We start from the raw sequence: 26,505 nt of genomic DNA on the forward strand, positions 1-26,505 counted from the left end.
ATAGAAGGCATAAGAAGCATTGAATTCATCTGGTAGTGAAGCATCACTGCCATTCATGCTATTGGGTTTAGCTTTGTAGGAAGTAATATCTTGTTAACCCTGCCAGAGTTGTCGTACATCCGATGTTGCCTCTAACCTCATTCAAAATTGTCTCTCTATTCAAAATAGCCCTCTGCAAGTTATATCTGGTTTTCTGGTACAGACTTGGGTTGCCAGACTTCAATGCCACAGATCTAGCCTTCAGCAGACAACATACCTCCTGGTTCATCCACGGCTTTTGGTTTGGGAATGTCCAGTAAGTCTTTGTAGACACACATTCATCCACATAGGATTTAATGAAGTCAGTAACAACTGCAGCATACTCATCCAGGTTCGAAGATGACTCCCTGAATACGGTCCAGACCACCAACTCAAAGCAGTCCTGTAGGCTCTCCTGTGCTTCCCTTGTCCAAACCTTCTTGGTCGTCACTACTGGTGCTGCAGTCTTCAGTCTCTGCCTATACTCAGGGAGTAGAAGTACAGCTAGGTGATCAGACTTCCCAAAGTGAGGGCGTGGAATAGCACAGTAGGCATTCTTGATGGTGGTGTAACAATGGTCCAGTGTGTTGCTTCCCCTGATATTGCAAGTGATCTGTTGATAGTAATTGCTTAGTAATTTTTTCAGACTTGCCTGGTTAAAATCCCCCAAAACGATTGCGAAGGTGATAGGGTGTGCTGTTTTGTGCATGTTGAACCCATTGCTCAGATCATCTAAAACCTGATTGACATTGGCCTGAGGTGGAATGTACCAAAATGATCATGGAAATCTCCTGCGGTAGGTAAAATGGACGGCACTTAACTGCGAGATATTCCAGGTCTGGTGCCCTGCTGCCCTGTTCCTCTTGCCATAGACTTACTGAATATTTCTATTTTATTCCAGATTTCCAGCATCTTCAGGTCCTTTAAATGTCTAAAAAACAATTACTTCTTGCAAAGCCAGTTGTTGAACAAAATAAAACTTTCAGTACAACAGTTCATTGATGTAGCATTAATGCCAGCCAGTAACTTGGGCAGTGAGACGGTCTGGTCAGAAATGGTTATGTAATTAGGCAATGAGCTTGTTGTGCGCAAAGTTGTTTCAAGATAAGATTAGCTTTTTTTGTCACATGTACATTGAAGCATACAATGAAATGCGCAATTTTGCGTTAACGACCAACATAATGTGAGGATGTACTGGGTGCAGCACACAAGTGTCACCATGCTTCCAGCAGCAACATAGCATGCCTACAACTTACTAACCCTAACCTATATGTCTTTGGAAACTGGAGCACCTGAGGGAAACCCACGCTGTCATTGGGAGAACGTACAAACTCCTTACAGGCAGCAGTGTGAATTCAACCCCAATCGCTGGTGCTGTAAAGCGTTACAATAACTGCAACACTACTGTGTAGCTTTCAAAATGCTGAGGAACTCAGTGATTCAGAATTGTTGGAAATCTTTCAAATAACAAAACTGTAAAAGCAAAACACAAAAAGGAAAAAAAATAATCCCATCTGTTTCTTCTACCATTCGAAGTAGCTATGTAAATCAGCCATTTTTATTGGATGAATGCCTTGATCTGTCTGTACATCTCCCTCTGAGAATAAATTAAAATAAATGCCAGGCCATCATCACATATTGTCACTGATCCCGGAGGAGCGATCAGACTCAAAACAAGCTGCTTGATTCCAACTAATAACTCCCTAGAATTATAATAAGGAATAAGGTAGGGTTCTGATCTCTAAGGTGGGGAAGGGATATGAAAGGGTCCATGGTTGTGTTGGATTCTGATGGTTTATTCCAAGGTTCTTTTAGAAGTCAGGAAAGAGGCACAAACCTGTTGTTTCATGATCATTATATTAAGCATTAATAAAACAAAGGGAAATTGAAACAGAAAAAATTGAAACAGTGATGTGGACGACAAATTACAGCAGGAAATAGAAAAGGCTTGTCAGAAGGGCAATGTTATGATAATTGTGGGGGATTTTAACATGCGAGTGGGTTGGGAAGATCAGGTCGGCACTGGATCTCAAGAGAGAGAATTTGTAGAATGTCTGCGAGATGGCTTTTTAGAACAGCTTGTTGTTGAGCCCACTAGGGGATCGGCTGTACTGGATTGGGTGTTGTGTAATGAACCGGAGGTGATTAGAGAGATTGAGGTGAAGGAACCCTTAGGAGACAGTGATCATAACATGATTGAGTTCACCGTGAAATTTGAAAACGAAAAGCCGAAATCCGATGTGTCGGTATTTCAGTGGAGTAAAGGAAATTACAGTGGCATGAGAGAGGAACTGGCCAAAGTTGACTGGAAAGGGACACTGGTGGGAAGGACGGCAGAGCAGCAGTGGCTGGAGTTTATGCAAGAAGTGAGGAAGGCGCAAGACAGGTATATTCCAAAAAAGAAGAAATTTTTGAATGGAAAAAGGATGCAACCGTGGCTGACAAGAGAAGTCAAAGCCAAAGTTAAAGCAAAGGAGAGGGCATACAAGGAAGCAAAAATTAGTGGGAAGACAGAGGATTGGCAATTTTTTAAAAGCTTACAAAAGGAAACTAAGAAGGTCATTAAGAGAGAAAAGATTAACTATGAAAGGAAGCTAGCAAATAATATCAAAGAGGATACTAAAAGCTTTTTCAAGTATATAAGAGAGTAAAAGACAGGTGAGAGTAGACATAGGACCGATAGAAAATGATGCTGGAGAAATTGTAATGGGAGATAAGGAGATGGCAGAGGAACTGAATGAGTATTTTGCATCAGTCTTCACTGAGGAAGACATCAGCAGTATACCAGACACTCAAGGGTGGCAGGGAAGAGAAGTGTGCGCAGTCACAATTACAACAGAGAAAGTATTCAGGAAGCTGAATAGTCTAAAGGTAGATAAATCTCCTGGACCAGATGGAATGCACCCGTGTGTTCTGAAGGAAGTAGCTGTGGAGATTGCGGAGGCATTGGCGATGATCTTTCAAAAGTCGATAGATTCTGGCATGGTTCCGGAGGACTGGAAGATTGCAAATGTCACTCCACTATTTAAGAAGGCGGCAAGGAAGCAAAAAGGAAATTATAGACCTGTTAGCTTGATATCGGTGGTTGGGAAGTTGTTGGAGTCGATTGTCAAGGATGAGGTTACAGAGAACCTGGAGGCATATGACAAGATCGGCAGAACTCAGCATGGATTCCTTAAAGGAAAACCCTGCCTGACAAACCTATTACAATTTTTTGAGGAAATTACCAGTAGGCTAGATAAGGGAGATGCAGTGGATGTTGTATATTTGGATTTTCAGAAGGCCCTTGACAAGGTGCCACACATGAGGCTACTTAACAAGATAAGAGCCCATGGAATTACGGGAAAGTTACGTGGATAGAGCATTGGCTGATTGGCAGGAAACAGAGAGTGGGAGTAAAGGGATCCTATTCTGGTTGGCTGCCAGTCACCAGTGGTGTTTCATAGGGGTCCGTGTTGGGGCCGCTTCTTTTTACATTGTACATCAACGATTTGGATTATGGAATAGGTGGCTTTGTGGCTAAGTTTGCTGATTATACGAAGATAGGTGGAGGGGCCGGTAGTGCTGAGGAAACAGAGAGTCTGCAGAGAAACTTGGATATATTGGAAGAATGGGCAAAGAAATGGAAAATGAAATACAATGTTGGAAAGTGTATGGTTATGTACTTTGGCAGAAGAAATAAATGGGCAGACTATTATTTAAATGGGGAGAGAATTCAAAGTTCTGAGATGCAACGGGACCTGGGAGCCCTTGTACAGGATACCCTTAAGGTTAACCTCCAGGTTGAGTCGGTAGCGAAGAAGATAAATGCAATGTTGGCATTCATTTCTAGAGAAAACATAGAAACATAGAAACATAGAAAATAGGTGCAGGAGTAGGCCATTCGGCCCTTCGAGCCTGCACCGCCATTTATTATGATCATGGCTGATCATCCAACTCAGAACACCGCCCCAGCCTTCCCTCCATACCCCCTGACCCCCGTAGCCACAAGGGCCATATCTAACTCCCTCTTAAATATAGCCAACGAACTGGCCTCAACTGTTTCCTGTGGCAGAGAATTCCACAGATTCACCACTCTCTGTGTGAAGAAGTTTTTCCTAATCTCGGTCCTAAAAGGCTTCCCCTCTATCCTCAAACTGTGACCCCTCGTTCTGGACTTCCCCAACATCGGGAACAATCTTCCTGTATCTAGCCTGTCCAATCCCTTTAGGATCTTATACGTTTCAATCAGATCCCCCCTCAATCTTCTAAATTCCAACGAGTACAAGCCCAGTTCATCCATTCTTTCTTCATATGAAAGTCCTGCCATCCCAGGAATCAATCTGGTGAACCTTCTCTGTACTCCCTCTATGGCAGGAATGTCTTTCCTCAGATTAGGGGACCAAAACTGCACACAATACTCCAGGTGCGGTCTCACCAAGGCCTTGTACAACTGCAGTAGTACCTCCCTGCTCCTGTACTCAAATCCTCTCGCTATAAATGCCAGCATACCATTCACCTTTTTCACCGCCTGCTGTACCTGCATGCCCACTTTCAATGACTGGTGTATAATGACACCCAGGTCACATTGCACCTCCCCTTTTCCTAATCAGCCACCATTCAGATAATAATCTGTTTTCCTATTTTTGCCACCAAAGTGGATAACTTCACATTTATCCACATTAAATTGCATCTGCCATGAATTTGCCCACTCACCCAACCTATCCAAGTCACCCTGCATCCTCTTAGCATCCTCCTCACAGCTAACACTGCCACCCAGCTTCGTGTCATCCGCAAACTTGGAGATGCTGCATTTAATTCCCTCATCCAAGTCATTAATATATATTGTAAACAACTGGGGTCCCAGCACTGAGCCTTGCGGTACCCCACTAGTCACCGCCTGCCATTCTGAAAAGGTCCCGTTTATTCCCACTCTTTGCTTCCTGTCTGCTAACCAACTCTCCACCCACACCAATACCTTACCCCCAATACCGTGTGCTTTAAGTTTCCACACTAATCTCCTGTGTGGGACCTTGTCAAAAGCCTTCTGAAAATCCAAATATACCACATCCACTGGTTCTCCCCTATCCACGCTACTAGTTACATCCTCAAAAAATTCTATGAGATTCGTCAGACATGATTTTCCTTTCACAAATCCATGCTGACTTTGTCCGATCATTTCACCACTTTCCAAATGTGCTGTTATCACATCCTTGATAACTGACTCCAGCAGTTTCCCCACAACTGACTTTAGGCTAACCGGTCTATAATTCCCCGGTTTCTCTCTCCCTCCTTTTTTAAAAAGTGGAGTTACATTAGCCACCCTCCAATCCTCAGGAACTAGTCCAGAATCTAACGAGTTTTGAAAAATTATCACTAATGCATCCACTATTTCTTGGGCTACTTCCTTAAGCACCCTGGGATGCAGACCATCTGGCCCTGGGGATTTATCTGCCTTCAATCCCTTCAATTTACCTAACACCACTTCCCTACTAACATGTATTTCGCTCAGTTCCTCCATCTCACTGGACCCTCTGTCCCCTACTATTTCTGGAAGATTGTTTATGTCCTCCTTAGTGAAGACAGAACCAAAATAATTATTCAATTGGTCTGCCATGTCCATGCTCCCCATAATCAACTCACCTGTTTCTGCCTGCAGGGGACCTACATTTGTCTTTACCAGTCTTTTCCTTTTTACATATCTATAAAAGCTTTTACAGGAATAGAGCATAGGAGCAGGGATGTGATGTTGAGGCTCTATAAGGCACTGGTGAGACCTCACTTGTAGTACTGTGGGCAGTTTTGGTCTCCTTATTTAAGAAGGGACGTGCTGACATTGGAGAGGGTACAGAGAAGATTCACTAGAATGATTCTGGGAATGAGAGGGTTAACATATGAGGAACGTTTGTCCGCTCTTGGACTGTATTCCTTGGAGTTTAGAAGAATGAGGGGAGACCTCATAGAAACATTTCGAATGTTGAAAGGCATGGACAGAGTGGATGTGGCAAAGTTGTTTCCCATGATGGGGGAGTCTAGTACGAGAGGGCATGACTTAAGGATTGAAGGGCACCCATTCAGAACAGAAATACGAAGAAATTTTTTTAGTCAGAGGGTGGTGAATCTATGGAATTTGTTGCCACTGGCGGCAGTGGAGGCCAAGTCATTAGGTGTATTTAAGGCAGAGATTGATAGGTATCTGAGTAGCCAGGGCATCAAAGGTTATAGTGAGAAGGCGGGGAAGTGGGACTAAATGGGAGGATGGATCAGCTCATGATAAAATGGCGGAGCAGACTTGATGGGCCGAATGGCTGACTTCTGTTCCTTTGTCTTATGGTCTTATAATGATAGAGGTCTACTAAGTGAAGGGAAAGAGAGAAAGTAAGAAAAGAAACTGGCACTGCCTTATGGTCACTATTTTTAAGGAAAATTCTGATCACATTTATATATAAGAACTAACCAAGTAGAAAATCATTATTCAAATAATGCAGAACAAAGAAGCTTCCAGAGCTTTCCAGAATTATACTTTGGATAGCCACTAGGGGAGCACAAGGATGCTTCCTGGTTTAGAGAGTATGCATTATGATCAGAGATTAAGGGAGCTAGGGCTTTACTCTTTGGAGAGAAGGAGGATGAGAGGAGACATAATAGAGGTATACATGATATTAAGAGGAATAGATAGAGTGGACAGCCAGCGTCTCTTCCCCAGGCCACCACTGCTCAATACAAGAGGACATGGCTTTAAGGTAAGGGGTGGTAAGTTCAAGGGGGATATTAGAGAAAGGTTTTTTACTCAGAGAGTGGTTGGTGTGTGGAATGCACTGCCTGAGTCAGTGGTGGAGGCAGATACACTAGTGAGATTTAAGAGACTACTAGACAGGTATATGGACGAATTTAAGTTGGGTGGTTATATGGGAGGCAGGGTTTAAGGGTCGGCACACCATTGTGAAGGGCCTGTACTGTGCTGTACTATTCTATGGTCTATGTTCTGTGAACTTGCATGCATACAAGAACTGTTACATGCATATAAAAACAGCTTAAAATACAATCAGATAATTAATCGTTAAACCGCAAAGAAAATATCAATTAAACAGTCTAATCTAAGAATTAAATAGTCAGAACTAACAGTTGCCAACTCTGGATATATTCCTACATGTGTCTTCATATCTTTAAACTTCTGCTCTCTTCTGCAATTATTCTTCTAAAATTTCCAACCTTGGGTTTACTGAGCACATTACCGAAATGGGAAAGCCAACAGAGCCTTCAATGACTGGCTGAATCTTTACTGCATGTATAAATTATCAGCAGAAATTCTGTAATGTCTGCACGGAACCACTGGGATAATTTGTGTGGAAGCTTTGTACTCCATTATGAAAGCAAATGTCACAGATCCTTACACAGTGGATCACTGGTGATTTGCAATTCAAGGGCAGGGTATACACTGGACAGAATGGAAAGGCAGCAGAAACAAGGGACCAGGTATCGGGCCTCATTTCATTTTCAGAATCAAGTTTATTAACACAGGCAAATGGTCAGTGTCATTGGAGTAACGGACGTTGGGAAGAGATGCAAGGAAGAGATGGGATAGGACAATAGCTGGGCAGGCATGCTGCCAGGAAAGTACTTGGATTCTACAACAGGATATATTAGAGTGAGTGGGTGAATAAGGGGTTTCATGTGCAGAAAGCAGGTTCATAAATTTTGGAAGGTAAAATAAAAGCTGAAAGACAGACAATTATTTAATTGCAACAAGTAATCTGCTGGAGGAATTCAGCAGGTTGAGCAGCCCCTGTGGAGGCGAAGGAATTTTTGACGTTTCAAGTCAAAATCCTGCATCAGGATGCAATTTACCGAGTTCCTTCAGCAGGCTATTTATTGCTCGAGCATCTACAATCTCTTGCATCTCTGTAAGTAATTGTGTGCAAATTGCAAGTGGGTTTAGTACTGAAAGTAGACCTAAGGGTTCTTGTGTATGAAATAAAGAGTTACCCAGCAAGCAATTAAGGCGGCAAACAGCTACTTGATGCTTCTTGCCAGGTTCTGAAGTTCAGAAATAGGGAAATTTGATTACAATAATCAAGGTGAGGCTGCACCCAAGTTATATGCACAGTTTTGGCCCCTTATTTACGGATGCCGATTAGGAAAAGGGGAGGTGCAACGAGACCTGGGTGTCATTATACACCAGTCATTGAAAGTGGGCATGCAGGTACAGCAGGCGATGAAAAAGGCGAATGGTATGCTGGCATTTATAGCGAGAGGATTCAAGTACAGGAGCAGGGAGGTACTACTGCAGTTGTACAAGGCCTTGGTGAGACCACACCTGGAGTATTGTGTGCAGTTTTGGTCCCCTAATCTGAGGAAAGACATCCTTGCCATAGAGGGAGTATAAAGAAGGTTCACCAGATTGATTCCTGGGATGGCAGGACTTTCATATGAAGAAAGACTGGATGAACTAGGCTTATACTCGTTGGAATTTAGAAGATTGAGGGGGGATCTGATTGAAACGTATAAAATCCTAAAGGGATTGGACAGGCTAGACGCAGGAAGATTGTTCCCAATGTTGGGGAAGTCCAGAACAAGGGGTCACAGTTTGAGGATAAAGGTGAAGCCTTTTAGGACTGAGATTAGGAAAAACTTCTTCACACAGAGAGTGGTGAATCTGTGGAATTCTCTGCCACAGGAAACAGTTGAGGCCAGTTCATTGGCTATATTTAAGAGGGAGTTAGATATGGCCCTTGTGGCTACGGGGATCAGGGGGTATGGAGGGAAGGCTGGTGCAGGGTTCTGAGTTGGATGATCGGCCATGATCATAATAAATGGTGGTGCAGGCTCGAAGGGCCGAATGGCCTACTCCTGCACCTATTTTCTATGTTTCTATGATGCATTATCTTTGGAGGCAAGTCTAAAAGAGGTTTACTGGGTTAATACCTGGTATGAGAGAGTAGTCCAGTCTTGAACAACTAAAATAAGTTAGATCTAGATTCTTTAGTGCTTAAGAATGAGGAGTGATCATATTGAAATGCAAGATCCTAAGTGTGCATGACAGGGTAGGTGTTGGCCTTGACAGAGCAGAGAGTGAATGAGTCTGAAACAAGGGGAGATAATTGCAAGGGTGGGGTATTTTAAAATTGAGATGCTTCAGAATTTCTTCTCATGGTCAACAACAAATTTAACAACATTTGTCAGCCTTAATAAATATGATTCTAATTCTGGCCAGAGGATTGTGGGGACCTGATACCTGTACACACACACACACAGTGGCCTTTTTATTAGGTACACCTGCTCATTAATGGTTGATTAAATATTTGCAATCATCTGGTAGCAACTCAACATATAAACACATACAGATACAGTCAAGGGGTTCACTAGCTTTTTTTAAACCAAACATCAAAATGGGGAAGAAATGTGATCAAAGTGATCTTGACCGTGAAATGATTGTTGGTGCCAGATGGGGTGGTTTGAGTATCTCATAAATTGCTGATTTTCTCGGGTTTTCATGTATAACAGTCTCTAGAGTTGACAGAGAATGGTGCAAAGAAAGTATCAGTGAGTGGCAGTTCTGTGGGTGAAAACACTTCAATGAGAGAGGTCAGAGGAGAATAGCCACACTGGTTCAAGCTGACAGGAAGGTGACAGTAACTCAAATAACCACAGAGGTACCTAATTAAGTGGCCACTGAGTGGGTGTAAACATATAGACCAATTTCATAAAGGTTGGGAAATTGAAGGCCCTGGAGAAATGGAACAGAGAAGGGAGCTGGACCCTAGGTAAGATCAGCCTTATCGAAATATGAGTGTATCAAGACTGGTGTGAAGGCTTTGGAAAGGGTACAAAATGTTTTTAACAGGATCCTGCCAGGATTAGAGAGTATGAACTACAAAGAGGGACTGGTCAAATCTGGGCTGTTTTCACTGGAACGTCAGAGGCTGAGGGGAGATCTAACCGAAGTTTACAAAATTATTAAAAAAGGGTCTGCCAAGTGGAGCAAGTAGGTACAACAGGGGCTGTTTTGTAAGATGCATGAACGTGCTGGAAATGGAGCACCTAGCAGCAGAAGAGAATTACTTTTATTCGCCGTGGTGTTTGGAACTGATAGTGTATTGTTCGACATTTTATGGTCACAGAGCAGTTCACAGACATCATTTCGGGGTGATTAGGAGCGTGGAACAAACATTGGTTTTATCACTGACAAGCTCTGCTGGTACAGGGATCAACTTTACTGCTATTTTATTTTTATTATTTTATTTGTATTATTAAATAAGAATATTAGATCAATATTAATACTAATTAATATCAAATAATTATTGTTCTAATTATTTAATATATTATGTTATTATTTAATTTTATTATTTTTGACATAATTTTCAAAAAAGAGATTCTTGCTTTAAACACTATGACTTAAAGATCATATTAAAGCAGTGAACCAGTAATAAGATAGCTCAGTTTTAATCCACAGGGTTAACAGCATTTTCCTATTCATCTATTGGCTCCATTTTCTGGTTTGTTTCTGTACAGGCTCCTGAATATTTACTGCTGTGACTGACAGCTTGATTCTGATTAAGCCATCTGATATTTACCTTCCACCAGTCTTCATTGGAGTCATCCGTGACCACAATCCTGTCTCCTTGCCTAATAAAATAATAACAAGATTATTAAAAGATGCCTCAAGCTGTGCAGCTTCGTGTTCCCTACATCTCCTAAGAAATGATTCACGCTGCCAGGCTATTAAAATAATTGGGTAGGGCATCTGACTCTTAATGCAAATTTTCAGTGTTAATGGGTTGGTGCTTTGGAAAGCAGACATCGTCATGAGCCAGAAGGAGAAATTAAAGATAGACAGAATCTCTGCCGACAGCTAGTTGGACAATCCCATCAATTTCAATCTCCTGCTTCTTTCTGATTCTGCAAACTATCCTATTACCATTTGGAGTCATGGATTGACTGCTTCCATCACCAGCTCTATATGCAGTGGGTTCTAGATCATTATTAGTCTCCATATATCACCCACCCATCTGGCTTCACCTATCACCTTTGAGCTTGTCCTCCTCTCCCTCCTCCTATCTTATTCTTCTGGCTTATTCCTCCTGCCTTTATAGTCCTGAGGAAGGGTCCCGGCCCAAAATGTTGACTGTTCATTTATTTCCATAGGTGTCACATGGTGTGCTGAGATCCACCAGCATTTTGTGTGTGTTGCTTTGGATTCCTAGCATCTGCACTATCTCTTATCTCTACATTCAAGGTATTTTCCCCCCTTGTATGTCTGAAAGAAATTTAAACATGTTCCACAAACCTTGGGGAGAAGTCATGTCTAAAAATGTATTATACTTATTTTTCTATATCTGGGCATCAGTGGAAATGCTTCCATTTGCAGCTCATCCCAAATTGTCCTTGAAGTGTGGCATGTTTGACTAAAGCAATGTCCACCACACTGGAATCACTGGCTAAGGATATTGGTAAACTAGAGGTTTTTAATTTAATTCAATTCATTTATTCATTACTATTCATTCCAAGAGGACTAGAATATAAAAGCAAGGATGTAACTCCAAGGCTTTATAAAGCATTGTTCAGACTGAACTTGGAGTATTGTGAGTAGTTTTGGGCTCCATATCTGAAAAAGGATGTTCTGGTATTGGAGAGGGTCCAGAGGGAGTCCATGAGAATGATTGAAAGGGTTAACATTTAATGGTTCTGGGCCTGTTCTCGCTGGAATTTAGAAGAATTGTGGGGGCGGGGGAATGGAAATCACATTGAAACCTATTAAATATTGAAGGCCGAGATAGAGAAGACATTGAGAGGATGTTTCCTGCAATGGGGAATCTAGGACTAGAGGGCACAGCCTCAGAACAGAGGGATGTCCATTTATAACTGAGATGAAGCGGTATTTCATTAACCAGAGGATGATAAATCTGAAGTAACGGGAAGAAGGCAGGAGAATGGAGTTGAGGTGGATAATAAATCAACTATGACAGGATGACAGCGCAGACTCAATGGGCGGAATGGCCTAATTCTGCTTCTATGTCATATGGCCGAATCGTGCTTGACCAGAGCATTGTCCAACACATTGGAGTCACTGGTTAAGGATATTGGTAAACCAGAGAATTTTAATGAAAATCAGTTCTGTGGTCATTAATGAATTTTCTTCCAATCCTAAATTTTTAACTAAAATTCCATAGCAGGATTTGAAAACAAGTTTCTGGATTGTTAGCCCAGTCCTTGGGATGATTACTCTAGCCTTTTATTTGCTGTTCTATGACTGTACTATATCTCTGACAACCAGAAATTTTTATCTCATTAGCAGAGCAGGTATGTCACTCAATCCATTCCCAGTGTACATTCATCTTCATCTGCAGTCACCTTTAAAGGACTTTGTTTGGTCGACTTCTCAATAACAAGCAGCAGTTCCTCAAAGGCTGATTTCCCCAAACACTGCTCACTTATAAGCTCACAGGACGAGGCCATTCAGCTCATTAGCTCCTCATCAGTTAACAACAGAGCAATTCCATTTGTTGCATTCTCCCTCTATTTCCCAATAACCCTGCATCTTATTCTATTTAGAATCAGAATCAGGTTTATTATCACCCGCATGTGACGTGAAATTTGTTAACTTAGCAGCAGCAGTTCAATGCAATACATAATCTAGCAGAGAGAAAGAAAAATAATAATAGATAAAATAATAAGAATAAATAAACAAGTAAATCAATTACGTATATTGAATAGATTTTTATAAAGTGCAAAAACAGAAATACTGTATATTAAAAAAAGAGAGGTAGTGTCCAAGGGTTCAATGTCCATTTATGAATCGGATGGTAGAGGGGAAGAAGCAGTTCCTGAATCGCTGAGTGTGTGCCTTTAGGCTTCTGTACCTCCTGCCTGATGGTAACAGTGAAAAAAGCGCATGCCCTGGGTGCTGGAGGTCTTTAGTAATGGACGCTGCCTTTCTGAGACACCGCTCCCTAAAGATGTCCTGGGTACTGTGTAGGCTAGTGCCCAAGATGGAGCTGACTAGATTTACAACCTTCTGCAGCTTCTTTCAGTCCTGTGCATTAGCCCCTCCATACCAGACAGTGATGCAGCCTGTCAGAATGCTTTCCAAGGTACATCTTTAGAAGTTTTTGAGTGTATTTGTTGACATGCCAAATCTCTTAAAACTCCTAATAAGTATAGCAGCTGTCTTGCCTTCTTTAAAACTACATTGATATGTTGGGACTAGGTTAGATCCTCAGAGATCATGACACCCAGGAACTTGAAGCTGCTCACTCTCTCCACTTCTGATCTCTCTATGAGGATTGGTATGTGTTCCTTCGTCTTACCCTTCCTGAAGTCCACAATCAGCTCTTTCGTCTTACTGATGTTGAGTGCCAGGTTGCTGCTGTGGCACTACTCCACTAGTTGGCATACCTCACTCCTGTACACCCTCTCATCACCACTTGAGATTCTACCAAGAATGGTTGTATCGTCAGCAAATTTATAGATGGTATTTGAGCTATGCCTAGCCACACAGTCATGGGTATATAAAGTGTAGAGCAGTGGCCTTCATAAATCAAGTATTGAGTACAGGATGTTGAAGTTGTATGAGATGTTAGTGAGGCCTAATTTGGAGTATTGTGTGCAGTTTTTATCACCTACATACAGGAGAGATATAAACAAGTTTCAAAGAGTACAGAGGAAGTTTACAAGTATGTTGCTAAGTCTAGAGTACCTGGCTTCTCTCAAAAACCCAATGTCTAATGCAATTTACTACCTCTTCTTGAATGCCAAGCAACTGAACCTCCTTGACCAACCTCCCATATGGGACCTTGTCAAACGTCTTGTTAAAGTCCATGTAGACAATATCCACTGCCTTGCCTTCATCAACTTTCCTGGTAACTTCCTTGAAAAACTCTACAAGATTCAACATGACCTAACACCCATGAAGCTATGCTAATTATCCTTAATCAGTCTATTTTTTTTTAAACACTGTTCGGGGAGAAGGGTCTGCACTGCGCAGGCGCATGACGTAGCACGCCAAGGTTTAAAAAGAGGAATTTTCAATGGTTCTTGTTTCAGTCGAAGCAAGCAGCTGAGAAGAAGGGAGTGAAGAAATCAGGTACAAAAAGTTTTTTTTAAACACTGGTCAGGGAGAAGGGTCTGCACTGTGTAGGCACGTGACGTAGCTCGCCAAGGTTTAAAAAGAGACCACCATATACAGCGGGCAGCGGAGTGAGAGGGAGCAGAGTGGGACGGCTTTGGCTCAACAGGCAGAGGCCAGGGTAGTTTCCGGTAAGTTTTTTGTTCAGATTGTTTAGAGTAGAGAGAATGCCAGGCAGGATGTTGGAATGCTCCTCTTGCAGGATGTGGGAAGTCAGGGAGCCCTCCAGTGTCCCTGACAATGACGCCTGCAAGAAGTGCATCCAGCTGCAGCTCCTGACAAACCGCGTTAGGGAACTGGAGCAGGAGCTGGATGACCTGCGGATCATTTGGGAGAATGAGGAGATTATAGATAGTAGCTACAGGGAGGTAGTTACGCCAAAGGAGCAGAGGACAGGAAATTGGGTCACTGTCAGGTGAGGGAAGAGGAAAGGGCAGGCAGAGCAGGGTTCCCCTGTGGCCATTCCCCTCAACAACAAGTATACCGCATTGGATACTGTTGGGGGGGATGACTTACCTGGGACAAGCTGCAGCAGCCAGATCTCTGGCACTGAGTCTGGTTCTGCAGTGCAGAAGGGAGGGTGGAAAAAGAGGAGAGCGGTAGTGATAGGGGACTTGATAGTTAGAGGTACAGATAGGAGGTTCTGTGGTCATGACAGAGAATCCAGGATGGTTTGTTGCCTCCCGGGTGCCAGGGTCAAGGATGTCTCTGATCGCTTGCATGATATTCTGAATTGGGAGGGTGATCAGCCAGTTGTCGTGGTACACATCGGTACCAATGACATAGCAAGAAAGAGTGAGGAGGTCCTGGAGAGTGAGTATAGAGAGCTTGGTAGGAAGTTGAAAAGCAGGACCTCGAGGGTGGTAATCTCAGGATTGCTACCTGTGCTACATGCCAGTAAGGGTAAGAATAGGATGCTCTGGAGGATGAACAAGTGGCTGAGGAACTGGTGTAGTGGGCAGGGTTTCAGATTTCAGGATCATTGGGACCTCTTCTGGGGCAGGTGGGACCTGTACAAGCGAGACAGGTTACACTTGAACTACAAGGGGACCTTTCAGGGAAGGTTGTTAGTGCTATTGGGGAGGCTTTAAACTAGATTTGCAGGGGGATAGAAACCAGAGTGCCAGCGCTGACAGTGTGGCTGGGGTGAAAATAAATGATGTTAAAAGTTCAAGCAAATCCGCTAATAGAAAGGTTGTGAGTGGTGGTAAAAATCTTCTGAGGTGTATATATTTCAATGCTAGGAGTATTGCGGGGAAGGCGGATGAATTGAGGGTGTGGATTGACACGTGGAATTATGACGTTATAGCAATTAGTGAAACTTGGCTACAGGAGGGGCAGGACTGGCAGCTTAATATTCCAGGGTTCCGCTGTTTCAGATATGATAGAGGTAGAAGAATGAAAGGTGGGGGGGGGGGGTAGCATTGCTTGTCAGGGAAAATGTTACAGCTGTGCTCAGGCAGGACAGATTAGAGGGCTTGTCTACTGAGTCCTTATGGGTGGTGCTGAGAAACAGGAAAGGTATGGCCACATTAGTGGGGTTGTATTATAGACTACCCAATAGTCAGCGAGAATTGGAGGAGCAAATCTGCAGAGAGATAGCAGGCAACTGCATGAAACAATGTTGACGTGGTAGGGGATTTTAATTTTCCACATATAGATTGGGACTCCCATACTGTTAGGGATCTAGATGGTTTAGAGTTTGTAAAATGTGTTCAGGAAGGTTTTCTAAATCAATATGTAGAGGTACCAACTACAGGGGATGCAATATTAGATCTCCTTCTAGGAAACGAGTTAGGACAAGTATGGAAGTGTGTGTAGGGAAGCACTTTGGTTCCAGTGATCATAACACCGTTAGTTGCAACTTGATCATGGACAAGGATAGATCTGGTCCAAGGATTGAGGTTCTGAACTGGAAGAAGGCCAAATTTGAAGAAATGAGAAAGGATCTAAAATGCGTGGATTGGGACAGGTTGTTCTCTGGCAAGGATGTGATCGGTAAGTGGGAAGCCTTCAAAGGAGAAATTTTGAGAGTGCAGAGCTTGTATGTTTCTGTCAGGATTAAAGGCAAAGTGAATAGGAATAAGGAACCTTGGTTCTCAAGGGATATTGCAACTCTGATAAAGAAGAAGAGAGAGTTGTATGACACGTATAGGAAACAGGGAATAAATAAGGTGTTTGAGGAGTATGAAAAGTGCAAGAAAATACTTAAGAAGGAAATCAGGAGGGCTAAAAGAAGACATGAGGTTGCTTTGGCAGTTAAAGTGAAGGATAATCCAAAGAGCTTTTACAGGTATATTAAGAGTAAAAGGATTGTAAGGGATAAAATTGGTCTTCTTGAAGATCAGAGCGGCCGGCTATGTGCGGAACCAAAAGAAATAGGGGAGATCTTAAATGTTTTTTTTTTTGCGTCTGTATTTACTAGGGAAACTGGCATGAAGTCTATGGAATTAAGGGAAACAAGTAGTGAGATCATGGAAACTGTACAGATTGAAAAGGAGGAGGTGCTTGCTGTCTTGAGGAAAATTAAAGTGGATAAATCCCCGGGACCTGACAGGGTGTTCTCTCGGACCTTGAAGGAGACTAGTGTTGAAATTGCGGGGGCCCCGGCAGAAATATTTAAAATGTCGCTGTCTACAGGTCAGGTGCCGGAGGATTGGAGAGTGGATCACGTTGTTCCGTTGTTTAAAAAAGGATCGAAAAGTAATCCGGGAAATTATAGGCCGGTGAGTTTAACGTCAGTAGTGGGTAAGTTATTGGAGGGAGTACTAAGAGACAGAATCTACAAACGTTTGGATAGACAGGGACTTATTAGGGAGAGTCAACATGGCTTTGTGCGTGGTAGGTCATGTTTGACCAATCTATTGGAGTTTTTCGAGGAGGCTACCAGGAAAGTGGATGAAAGGAAGGCAGTGGATGTTGTCTACATGGACTTCAGTAAGGCCTTTGACAAGGTCCCGCATGGGAGGTTAGTTAGGAAAATTCAGTCGCTAGGTATACATGGAGAGGTAGTAAATTGGATTAGACATTGACTCAATGGAAGAAGCCAAAGAGTGGTGGTAGAGAATTGCTTCTCCGAGTGGAGGCCTGTGACTAGTGGTGTGCCACAGGGAGCAGTGCTGGGTCCATTGTTATTTGTCATCTATATCAATGATCTGGATGATAATGTGGTAAATTGGATCAGCAAATTTGCTGATGATATAAAGGTTGGAGATGTAGTGGACAGCGAGGAAGGTTTTTAAAGCTTGCACAGGGACTTGGACCAGCTGGAAAAATGGGCTGAAAAATGGCAGATGGAGTTGAATACAGACAAGTGTGAGGTATTGCACTTTGGAAGGACAAACCAAGGTAGAACGTATAGGGTAAATGGTAAGGCACTGAGGAGTGCAGTAGAACAGAGGGATCTGGGAATACAGATACAAAATTCCCTAAAAGTGTCGTCACAGGTAGATAGGGTCGTAAAGAGAGCTTTTGGTACATTGGCCTTTATTAATCAAAGTATTGAGTATAAGAGCTGGAATGTTATGATGAGGTTGTTTAAGGCATTGGTGAGGCCGAATCTGGAGTATTGTCTTTAGCTTTGGTCACCAAATTACAGGAAGGATATTAATAAGGTTGAAAGAGTGCAGAGAAGGTTTACAAGGATGTTGCCGGGACTTGAGAAACTCAGTTACAGAGAAAGGTTGAATAAGCTAGGACTTTATTCCCTGGAGCGTAGAAGAATGAGGGGAGATTTGATAGAGGTATATAAAATTATGATGGGTATAGATAGAGTGGATGCAAGCAGGCTTTTTCCACTGAGGCAAAGGGAGAAAAAAAACAGAGGACATGGGTTAAGGGTGAAGGGGGAAAAGTTTAAAGGGAACATTAGGGGAGGCTTCTTCACACTGAGAGTGGTGGGAGTGTGGAATGAGCTGCCAGACGAGGTGGTAAATGCGGGTTCTTTTTTTAACATTTAAGAATAAATTGGACAGATACATAGATGGGAGGTGTATGGAGGGATATGGTCCATGTGCAGGTCAGTGGGACTGAGCAGAAAATGGTCCAGCACAGCCAAGAAGGGTTAAAAGGCCTGTTTCTGTGCTGTAGTTTTTCTATGGTTTCTATGGTTTCATGTCTATACAAATACTTATACATCCGTTCCCTTAGAATACTTTCCAATAATTTGCCCACAACTGATGCTCACTAACCTATAATTTCCTGGCTTCTGATTAGAGCCTTTCTTAAACAATGGAACAACATTGGCTATCCTCCAATCCTTTGGTACCTCTCCTGTCACTACGATGATTTAAATATTTCTGGTAGGGCCTCAGCAATCTCTGCACTTGCCTCCCTCAGGAGAAACATCTCGTCAGGCCCTGAGGATTTATCCACCCTAGTTTGCCTCAGGACAGCAAACACCTCCTCCTCTGTAATCTGTTCAGGGTCCATGAAGTTGATGCTGCTTTGCCTCACTTCTATTGACTCTGTGCCCATCTCCTAAGTAAACACAGCTGCAAAAATTTTATTTAACATCTCCCCCATCTCTTTTAGGCTGGTGGCGTAATGGCATCAGCGCCGGACTTCGGAGTGAAGTGCTCCTGAGTTCGAATCCATCAGGCTCCCTTGCATGCTTTCCATCCATGCTGGGTTAAGTGTCGAGCTAGCAACTCGGCCTCGTAAAAATAAGAAAGCCTGCTAAAAAAACACCTTCATGACGGTGTCCTGATGACTCCAATTGGAGTTAAGGGCTTTCTTCTTTCCATTTCTTTTAGCTCCACACATGGATTACCATTCTGATCTGCCAGAGGACCAATTTTGTCCCGAACACTCCTTTTGCTATTAACATATCTGTAGGATTCTCCTTCACCTTGTCTGCTCGAGCAAACCTCTTGCCTTCTTGTAGCCCTCTTGATTCCTTTCTGAGGTGTTCTCTTCCATTTCTTAGCCACTTCAAGTACCTGATGTGTTCCTATATCTACTATGCATCTCCTTTTGTTTTTAAACCAGGGCCTCAATATCGCCCTAAAACAGTTATCCTTGCCTTTTATTCTGACAGGCACATACAAGCTTTGCACTCTCAAAATTTCTCTTTTGAAGGCCTCCCATTTACCAAGTACACCTTTGCCAGAAAATAGCCTGTCCAAATCCACATTTGCCAGATCCTTTCTGATACTATCAAAATTGACCTTTCTCCAATGAGAGTTGCAACCCATGGATCAGACCCATCGTTTTCCATATTTACTTCATGACTAATGGCATTGTGGTCACTAGATGCAAAGTATTCCCCTACACAAGCTTCTGTCACATGCTCTGTCTCATTCCCTAATAGCAAATCAAGTATTGCACTCTTTCTTGTTGGGACTTCTGCTACTGATTAAGGAAATTTTCCTGAACACATTTGATTACCCCATCAAGTTCTTTTACAGTATGGGAGTCCCAGACAATATGTGGAAAATTAAAATCACCTACTATAACAATCTTTTTTTCGGCATGTGCGTCTGCGTGCGTGTGTCGGTGTGCGATGTTGGCGGGACAATGTCTTTTTCATGCCTTTATAAGGCACGGAGCAAGAGAGAGAGACTGTGTGGCATGCTACTCCCCACACAGACACTCCGCAGCATTTTTCCCTTTATTTTACGAGGTGGAGTTGCGATCTCGACACTCAACACGGCACAGATGGAAAGCATACTCGGGAGCGGACCCGGCTGGGTTTGAACCCGGGACCCTCCGTTCCAGAGTCCGGTGCTGATGTCATTGCGCCACCAGCCGGCCCTACCTTACTATAACAATCTTATGTTTCTTGCAACAGTCTGTGATCTCTCGACAAATTTGTTCCTCTAAATCCCTAGGACTGTTAGGTGGTCTGTAATATTGCCCATTAATGTGGTCATACCTTTCTGATCTCTCAGTTCCACCCACAACGCCTCACTTGGTGAGTTCTCCAGTCTGTCCTGACTGAGCACTACTGTAATATTTTTTCTATTTTTTAACACCACCGCTCCTCCTTTACATCTCTATCACGTCAAAAACAATGGAACCTGGAATACTGAGCTGCCACTCCTGCCCCTCCTGCAGCCAAGTCTCGCTAATGGCTACAATATCATGATTCCATGTGTTGATCCATGACCTGAGCTCATCTGCCTTTCCTGCAATACTGCTTGCATTGAAGTATACACAGCTCAGGGCATTAGTCGCACCATGCTCAACCTTTTGAGTCCTGACTTTGTCTGAGGTCTAAACAAGATTTGTCTTCACAACCTTGCCACTAACTACTTCAAACTGGTTCCCGACCCCTGCAAATCTAGTTTCCCTCCCACCCCACTGTGCAGCACTAGCAAACCTTCCTGCTAGGGTATTAGTCCCCCTGCAGTTCAGGTGCAAACCGTCTTTTCTGTATAGGTCTCACCTTCCCTGGAAGAGAGCCTAATGATTCCAAAATCTTATGCCCTCTCCTACACCAGTTCCTTAGCCATGAGTCAAAATGTATAACCTTCCTAGTTCTGGCCTCGCTAGCACATGGCACAGGTAACAATCCTGAGATCACAACCCTGGAGGTCCTGCCCTTTAACTTAGCACCCAATTCCCTGCAATCCCTATACAGAACTTCGTCACTCGTCCTATGCACGTCATTGGTACCTACATGGGCCACGACTTCAAGCTTTTCACCCTCCCATTTGAGAATGCTGAGGATTTGATCTGAGGTGTCCTGTTTCCTGGCACCTGGGAGGTAACATATCATCTGGGAATCTCGTTCTCACTCATAGAACCTCCCTTATGTTCCCCTAACTAACTTGCAGGCATTCACAGTAGAACAAGTAAATAGAATAGAATCAATGAAAAATTACTCACAAAGACTAATTACTCACAAGCAACTAATGTGCCAAAGAATACAAACTGCAAATACAACAAAAAACAAATACATAAATAATACCGAGAGCATGAGTTTTTTGCAGAAATATCAAGGAACTATGTATCTAATGCAAATGAGGAAATGAAATGAATTACTAATTAAAAATCAACTTTTGCTGGTGAATTTGAGCACTGAAAGTCATAAGGACCAAGTGACCTATTCTCCAGAGTTCTTAAGGGTGTGGATATTAAAACAGTGGATGCGTGCTTTGGCAACTTACAACAGGTTAAGATTCTAGAATAACTCCTGCAAATAGAAGAGTAGCAAATATAATCCCACTACTAAGCTGTAGGCAACATCCATTAGTAACGACCTTAATCACCCAGGACATGCTGTCTTCTCATTACTACCACCAGGGGAGGGGTACAGGAGCCTGAAGACCCACACTTCATGCTTTTGGAACAGCTTCTTCCCCTCTGCCATCAGATTTCTGAATGGTGCATGAACACTACCACTGTTCTTCTTTCCCACAATTTATTTTTATTGTAACTTTGTAATTTTTTGTCTTGCACTGTACTACTGCCACAAAACAAATTACAGTGATAATACACCTGATTCTGACATTAGTGACACCTTTCAAGCTTAACAGCATCTTTCCTCTGACAGGACGACAAAAATGCGGCCTCACCAACATCCTGTGCAATGGCAAGACAATATACCAACTCCTATGCTCAGTGCCCTGAGCAAAGGCTAGTGTGCCATCCTGTATTCCTGTGTTTCCACTTTCAGAAAACCATGTACTCTCACTTTTCGGTCCCTCTGTTCTATGGAACCAAAATCAGGTTTATTATCACTGATATATGTCATGAAATTTGCTGTTAAGTGGCAGCAGTAAGTGCAATACATAAATACTACAAGTTACAATAAGAAATATAAAAATAATGCAAAAAGACAGCAAAATGGTGAGGTAGTGTTCATGATTCATGGACCATTTGGAAATCTGATGGTGAAGGGGAAGAAGCTGTTCCTAAAACACTGAGTGTGAGCTTTTAGGCTTGTGTACATCCTCCCTGTTGGGAATAACTGCGGACCCTAACCTGAGGATAAGAAGGTATTTGTGTCAATTAGTTGGCAGAGTATGATTTTTATATTAAAAAAAGAACAACTGGAGGTGTATAAATTTGGGTTCAATTTTGAAGAGTCTGGGGTGATAATCAATTTGCAGTGATTATCAGTATTGATTGGAATGAATACTGGCTAATTGCCGAGGAGGGTTGCACTCAAAATAGAAATTGGAGTTACAGCTCTGAAAGATTGCTCGGGTAAGAAGTGTACTTCTGAACAGTATATAGCAGTAAATTTATATCTTTTGTTTACAGTTTCTTACAATATTTTATGATCTATTACATGTAATCCTTAATATTAGCTGTGGTGTTAATAATAGCTTCTTGGCTAGTCTTAACTGACCCAGGCCATACAATTGAAAATAGGAATGAGAGGGAATTACCTGAAGTACACTGAGACTCGTGGTTACACAGTGATTTGGGATGGGGATTCAACCATTCACAATCTAATCCAGTGTTTTGGCCAGATGGGAATCAAATGTAACATTTTCAAGTTTCATGAAAAATTTGCAGTCATACAATATAGGACACAACACCACAGGAACAGGTCTTTTAGCCCAACTAGCCTATGCCATCTATTATTCTGCCAAATCCCATCGACACGCGTCCCCCGTACCTCTCTCATCCATGTACTTAAACTTCTCTTAAGTGTTGCAATCAAACCCACATCCACCACTTTCACTGGCAGCTCACTCCACCCTCTGAATGAAGAAGCTCCCTCTCAGGTTTCCCTTAAATATTTCACCATTCACCCTGAATCAAGTTCTACTCTTGCCCAACCTCAGTGGATAAAGCCTGTTTGCATTTATCCTATGTATACCCCTCATAATTTTGTATACCTCTAACAAATCTCCCCTCATTCTCTTATGCTCTAGAGAATAAAGTCCTAACCTATTCAACCTTTCCCTATAATTCAGGTCATCAAGTCCCAGCAACATCCTTGTAAATTTTCTCTGCACTCTTTCAAACTTATTGACATCTTTCCTGTAGGTAGGTGACCGCAACTGCACACAATACTCCAAATCTAAACTCGCTACTATCATCGGGCAGGAGGTACAGGAGCCTAAGGTCCCACGCCACCAGGTTCAGGAACAACTATTGCCCTACAACCATCAGGCTCCTGAACTGGCGTGGATAACTTCACTCACCTCAACTCTGAACTGATTCCACAAACTATAGACTCACTTTCAAGGAGTCGACAATTCATGCTCTCAGTATTATTTATTTAGCTTTGCATTTTCACAGTTTGCTTTCTTTTGCACAGTGGTTGTTTGTCATTCTTTGTTTATGTATAGTTTTTTCATAAATTCTATTGTTTTTCTTTATTCTCCTGGAAAACTGCAAGAAAATGAATCCTGATGTAGTACATAGTGACATACGTGTAGTATATAGTGACATACGTGTAAAACGTGTATACTTATAAAACTTCAACATATCATCCTAACTCTTGTACTCAATACTCTGATTTATGAAGGCACTGTGTCAAAAATTCTCATTATTACCCTATCGACGAATGAAGCCACCTTCAATTATGTGAGCGTTGTGAGCAGTGATGAGAATGCAAGAGGCTTCAGAGGGATATGGACAGCAGAGTGCATGAAAACATGGCTGATGGAGAACTGTGTACAAAACTGAATGGTTATCCATTTTGGCAGAAAGGAAACCAGAAAAGCGTGTTTTCTTTAAAGTGTGAGAGATTGGAAAATGTGGTGGGTTCTTGTATGTTGTCTTAATGCAGGGGTCTCAACCCAAATGATAACTGTTTCCTTGCCTCCATAGACGCTGCTTGACCCATTGAGTTCCTCCAGCATCTCAGCAGCATGGTAGCCTAGCAGTTAACATAACACTGGGTTCAATTCTTGCTGCTGCCTCTAAGGGGTTTGTCTGTTCTCTCTGTAACTGCGGAGGTTTCCTTCAGGTGTTCCGATTTCCTCCCACATTCCAAAGACATATGGGTTAGGGTTAATAAGTTGTGAGCATGCTATACTGGTAATAGAAGCTTGCTGATACCAGCACATCTTGGACTGCATTGGTTGTTGACACAAACAGCACATTTTGTTGTATGTTTTGATGCAAATGTGACAAAGCTAATTTATCTTTAGCCTGCTTTCTTGTACAGTAATCACTGAATACTTACATGGAAATGCAAGTAGTTAGGAAATGATGTTTAGATTTTGTTGCAAGAGACTTTGAATAGAGTGAAGATGTCTTACTATCACTATATGGTGACCTTGATGAGACTTTACCCTGAGTGTTATACACAATTATGGTTGCCTCACTGAAATATTTTATATAGAGGATGCGCAGCAAAGACTCACTAGAACTCTTCCAGGAATAAATGAGTCTGTCACACAAGGAGGCATTGACCTCCCCCATCATGAAGACCCTGGAGAGACTTGTTCTGGAGCTGCTCTGGTCTATGGTCAGGCCACACTTAGATCCCCTCCAGTTCGTCTACCTGCTGAACCATGTCTGCGCCCACCTGGACAAGCCAGCGAGCACTGTGAGGGTCATGTTTTTTGACTTCTCCAGTGCGTTCAACACCATCCGCCCTGCTCTGCTGGGGGAGAAGCTGACAGCGATGCAGGTGGATGCTTCCCTGGTGTCATGGATTCTTGATTATCTGACTGGCAGACCACAGTACATGTGCTTGCAACACGGTGTGTCCGACAGAGTGATCAGCAGCACTGGGGCTCCACAGGGGACTGTCTTGTCTCCCTTTCTCTTCACCATTTACACCTCGGACTTCAACTACTGCACAGAGTCTTGTCATCTTCAGAAGTTTTCGATGACTCTGCCATAGTTGGATGCATCAGCAATGGAGATGAGGCTGAGTACAGGGCTACGGTAGGAAACTTTGTCACATGGTGTGAGCAGAATTATCTGCAGCTTAATGTGAAAAAGACTAAGGAGGCAGTGGTAGACCTGAGGAGAGCTAAGGTACTGGTGACCCCTGTTTCCATCCAGGGGGTCAGTGTGGACATGGTGGAGGATTACAAATACCTGGGGATACGAATTGACAATAAACTGGACTGGTCAAAGAACACTGAGGCTGTCTACAAGAAGGGTCAGAGCCGTCTCTACTTCCTGAGGCGACTGAGGTCCTTTAACATCTGCCAGACGATGCTGAGGATGTTTTACGAGTCTGTGGTGGCCAGTGCTATCATGTTTGCTGTTGTGTGCTGGGGCAGCAGGCTGAGGGTAGCAGACACCAACCAGAATCAACAAACTTATTCGTAAAGCCAGTGATGTTGTAGGGATGGAACTGGACTCTCTGACGGTGGTGTCTGAAAAGAGGATGCTGTCTAAGTTGCATGCCATCTTGGTCAATGTCTCCCATCCACTACATAATGTACTGGGTGGGCACAGGAGTACATTCAGCCAGAGACTCATTCCTCCACAATGCAGCACAGAGCATCATAGGAAGTCATTCCTGCCTGTGGCCATCAAACTTTACAACTCCTCCCTTGGAGGGCCAGACACCCTGAGCCGATAGGCTGGTCCTGGACTTATTTCATAATTTACTGGCATAATTTACATACTACTATTTAACTATTTATGGTTCTATTACTATTTATTATTTATGGTGCAACTGTAACGAAAACCAATTTCCCCCGGGATCAATAAAGTATGACTATGACTATGACTATGACTATGACTGAGAGATTGAGTAAGCTAGGCTTCCATCCTCTGGAATTGCGAAAAACAAAGATCACAAGACAAAGGAGCAGAAGTGGGCCATTCAGCCCGTCGAGTCTGCTCCGCCACTCCACCATGAGCTAAACTATTCTCCAATCTAGTTCCAATTTCCGGCTTTTTCCCTATATCCCTTGATACCCTGACTAATTAGATACCTATCAATCTCCTCCTTAAACACCCTCAATGATCGGGCCTCCACAGCTGTATGTGGCAATGAATTCCATAAATCCCTGACCCTTTGGCTAAAAAAATTTCTCCTCAACTCTGTTTTAAATGGGTACCCTCTAATTCTAAGTCTGTGGCATCTTGTCCTGGACTCACCCACCAAGGGAAACAGCCTTTCCACGTCTACTCTGTCCAACCCTTTCAACATTCAAAATGTTTCTATGAGATCCCCTCTCATTCTTCTATACTCTAATGAGTACAGTCCAAGAGCCAACAAACGCTCCTCATATGTTAGCCCCTGCATTCCGGGAATCATCCTCGTAAATCTTCTCTGAACTCTCTCCAACATCAGTACATCCCTTCTAAGATAGGGGGCCCAAAACTGCACACAGTATTCCAAATGAGGTCTCACCAGTGCCCCATAGAGCCTCATCAACACCTCCTTACTCTTATACACTATTCCTCTTGAAATGAATGCCAACATAGCATTCGCTTTCCTTACTGCCAATCCAACTTGGTGGTTAACATTTAGGGTATCCTGCACGAGGACCCTTTGCACTTCC

General features: G+C 42.8%; 1 protein-coding gene across 5 annotated transcripts in view; it reads right to left on the reverse strand.

Moving 5' to 3' along the window:
• Positions 1–26,505, reverse strand: part of LOC140191638 (SH3 and cysteine-rich domain-containing protein 2-like) — a 248,317-nt gene that overhangs the window by 30,601 nt on the left and 191,211 nt on the right. For all 5 annotated transcript variants that reach the window (XR_011883864.1, XM_072249223.1, XM_072249222.1 and 2 more), the window contains one exon: positions 10,572–10,623. Coding sequence is in view for 4 of the 5 variants with exons in the window: in XM_072249223.1 (XP_072105324.1) it covers positions 10,572–10,623 (52 nt within the window). In the remaining variant the exon portion in view is untranslated. The remainder of the gene's footprint in view (positions 1–10,571; positions 10,624–26,505) is intronic.

Source organism: Mobula birostris, chromosome X (genome assembly GCF_030028105.1).
Source record: "Mobula birostris isolate sMobBir1 chromosome X, sMobBir1.hap1, whole genome shotgun sequence".
NCBI lineage: Eukaryota > Metazoa > Chordata > Chondrichthyes > Myliobatiformes > Myliobatidae > Mobula > Mobula birostris.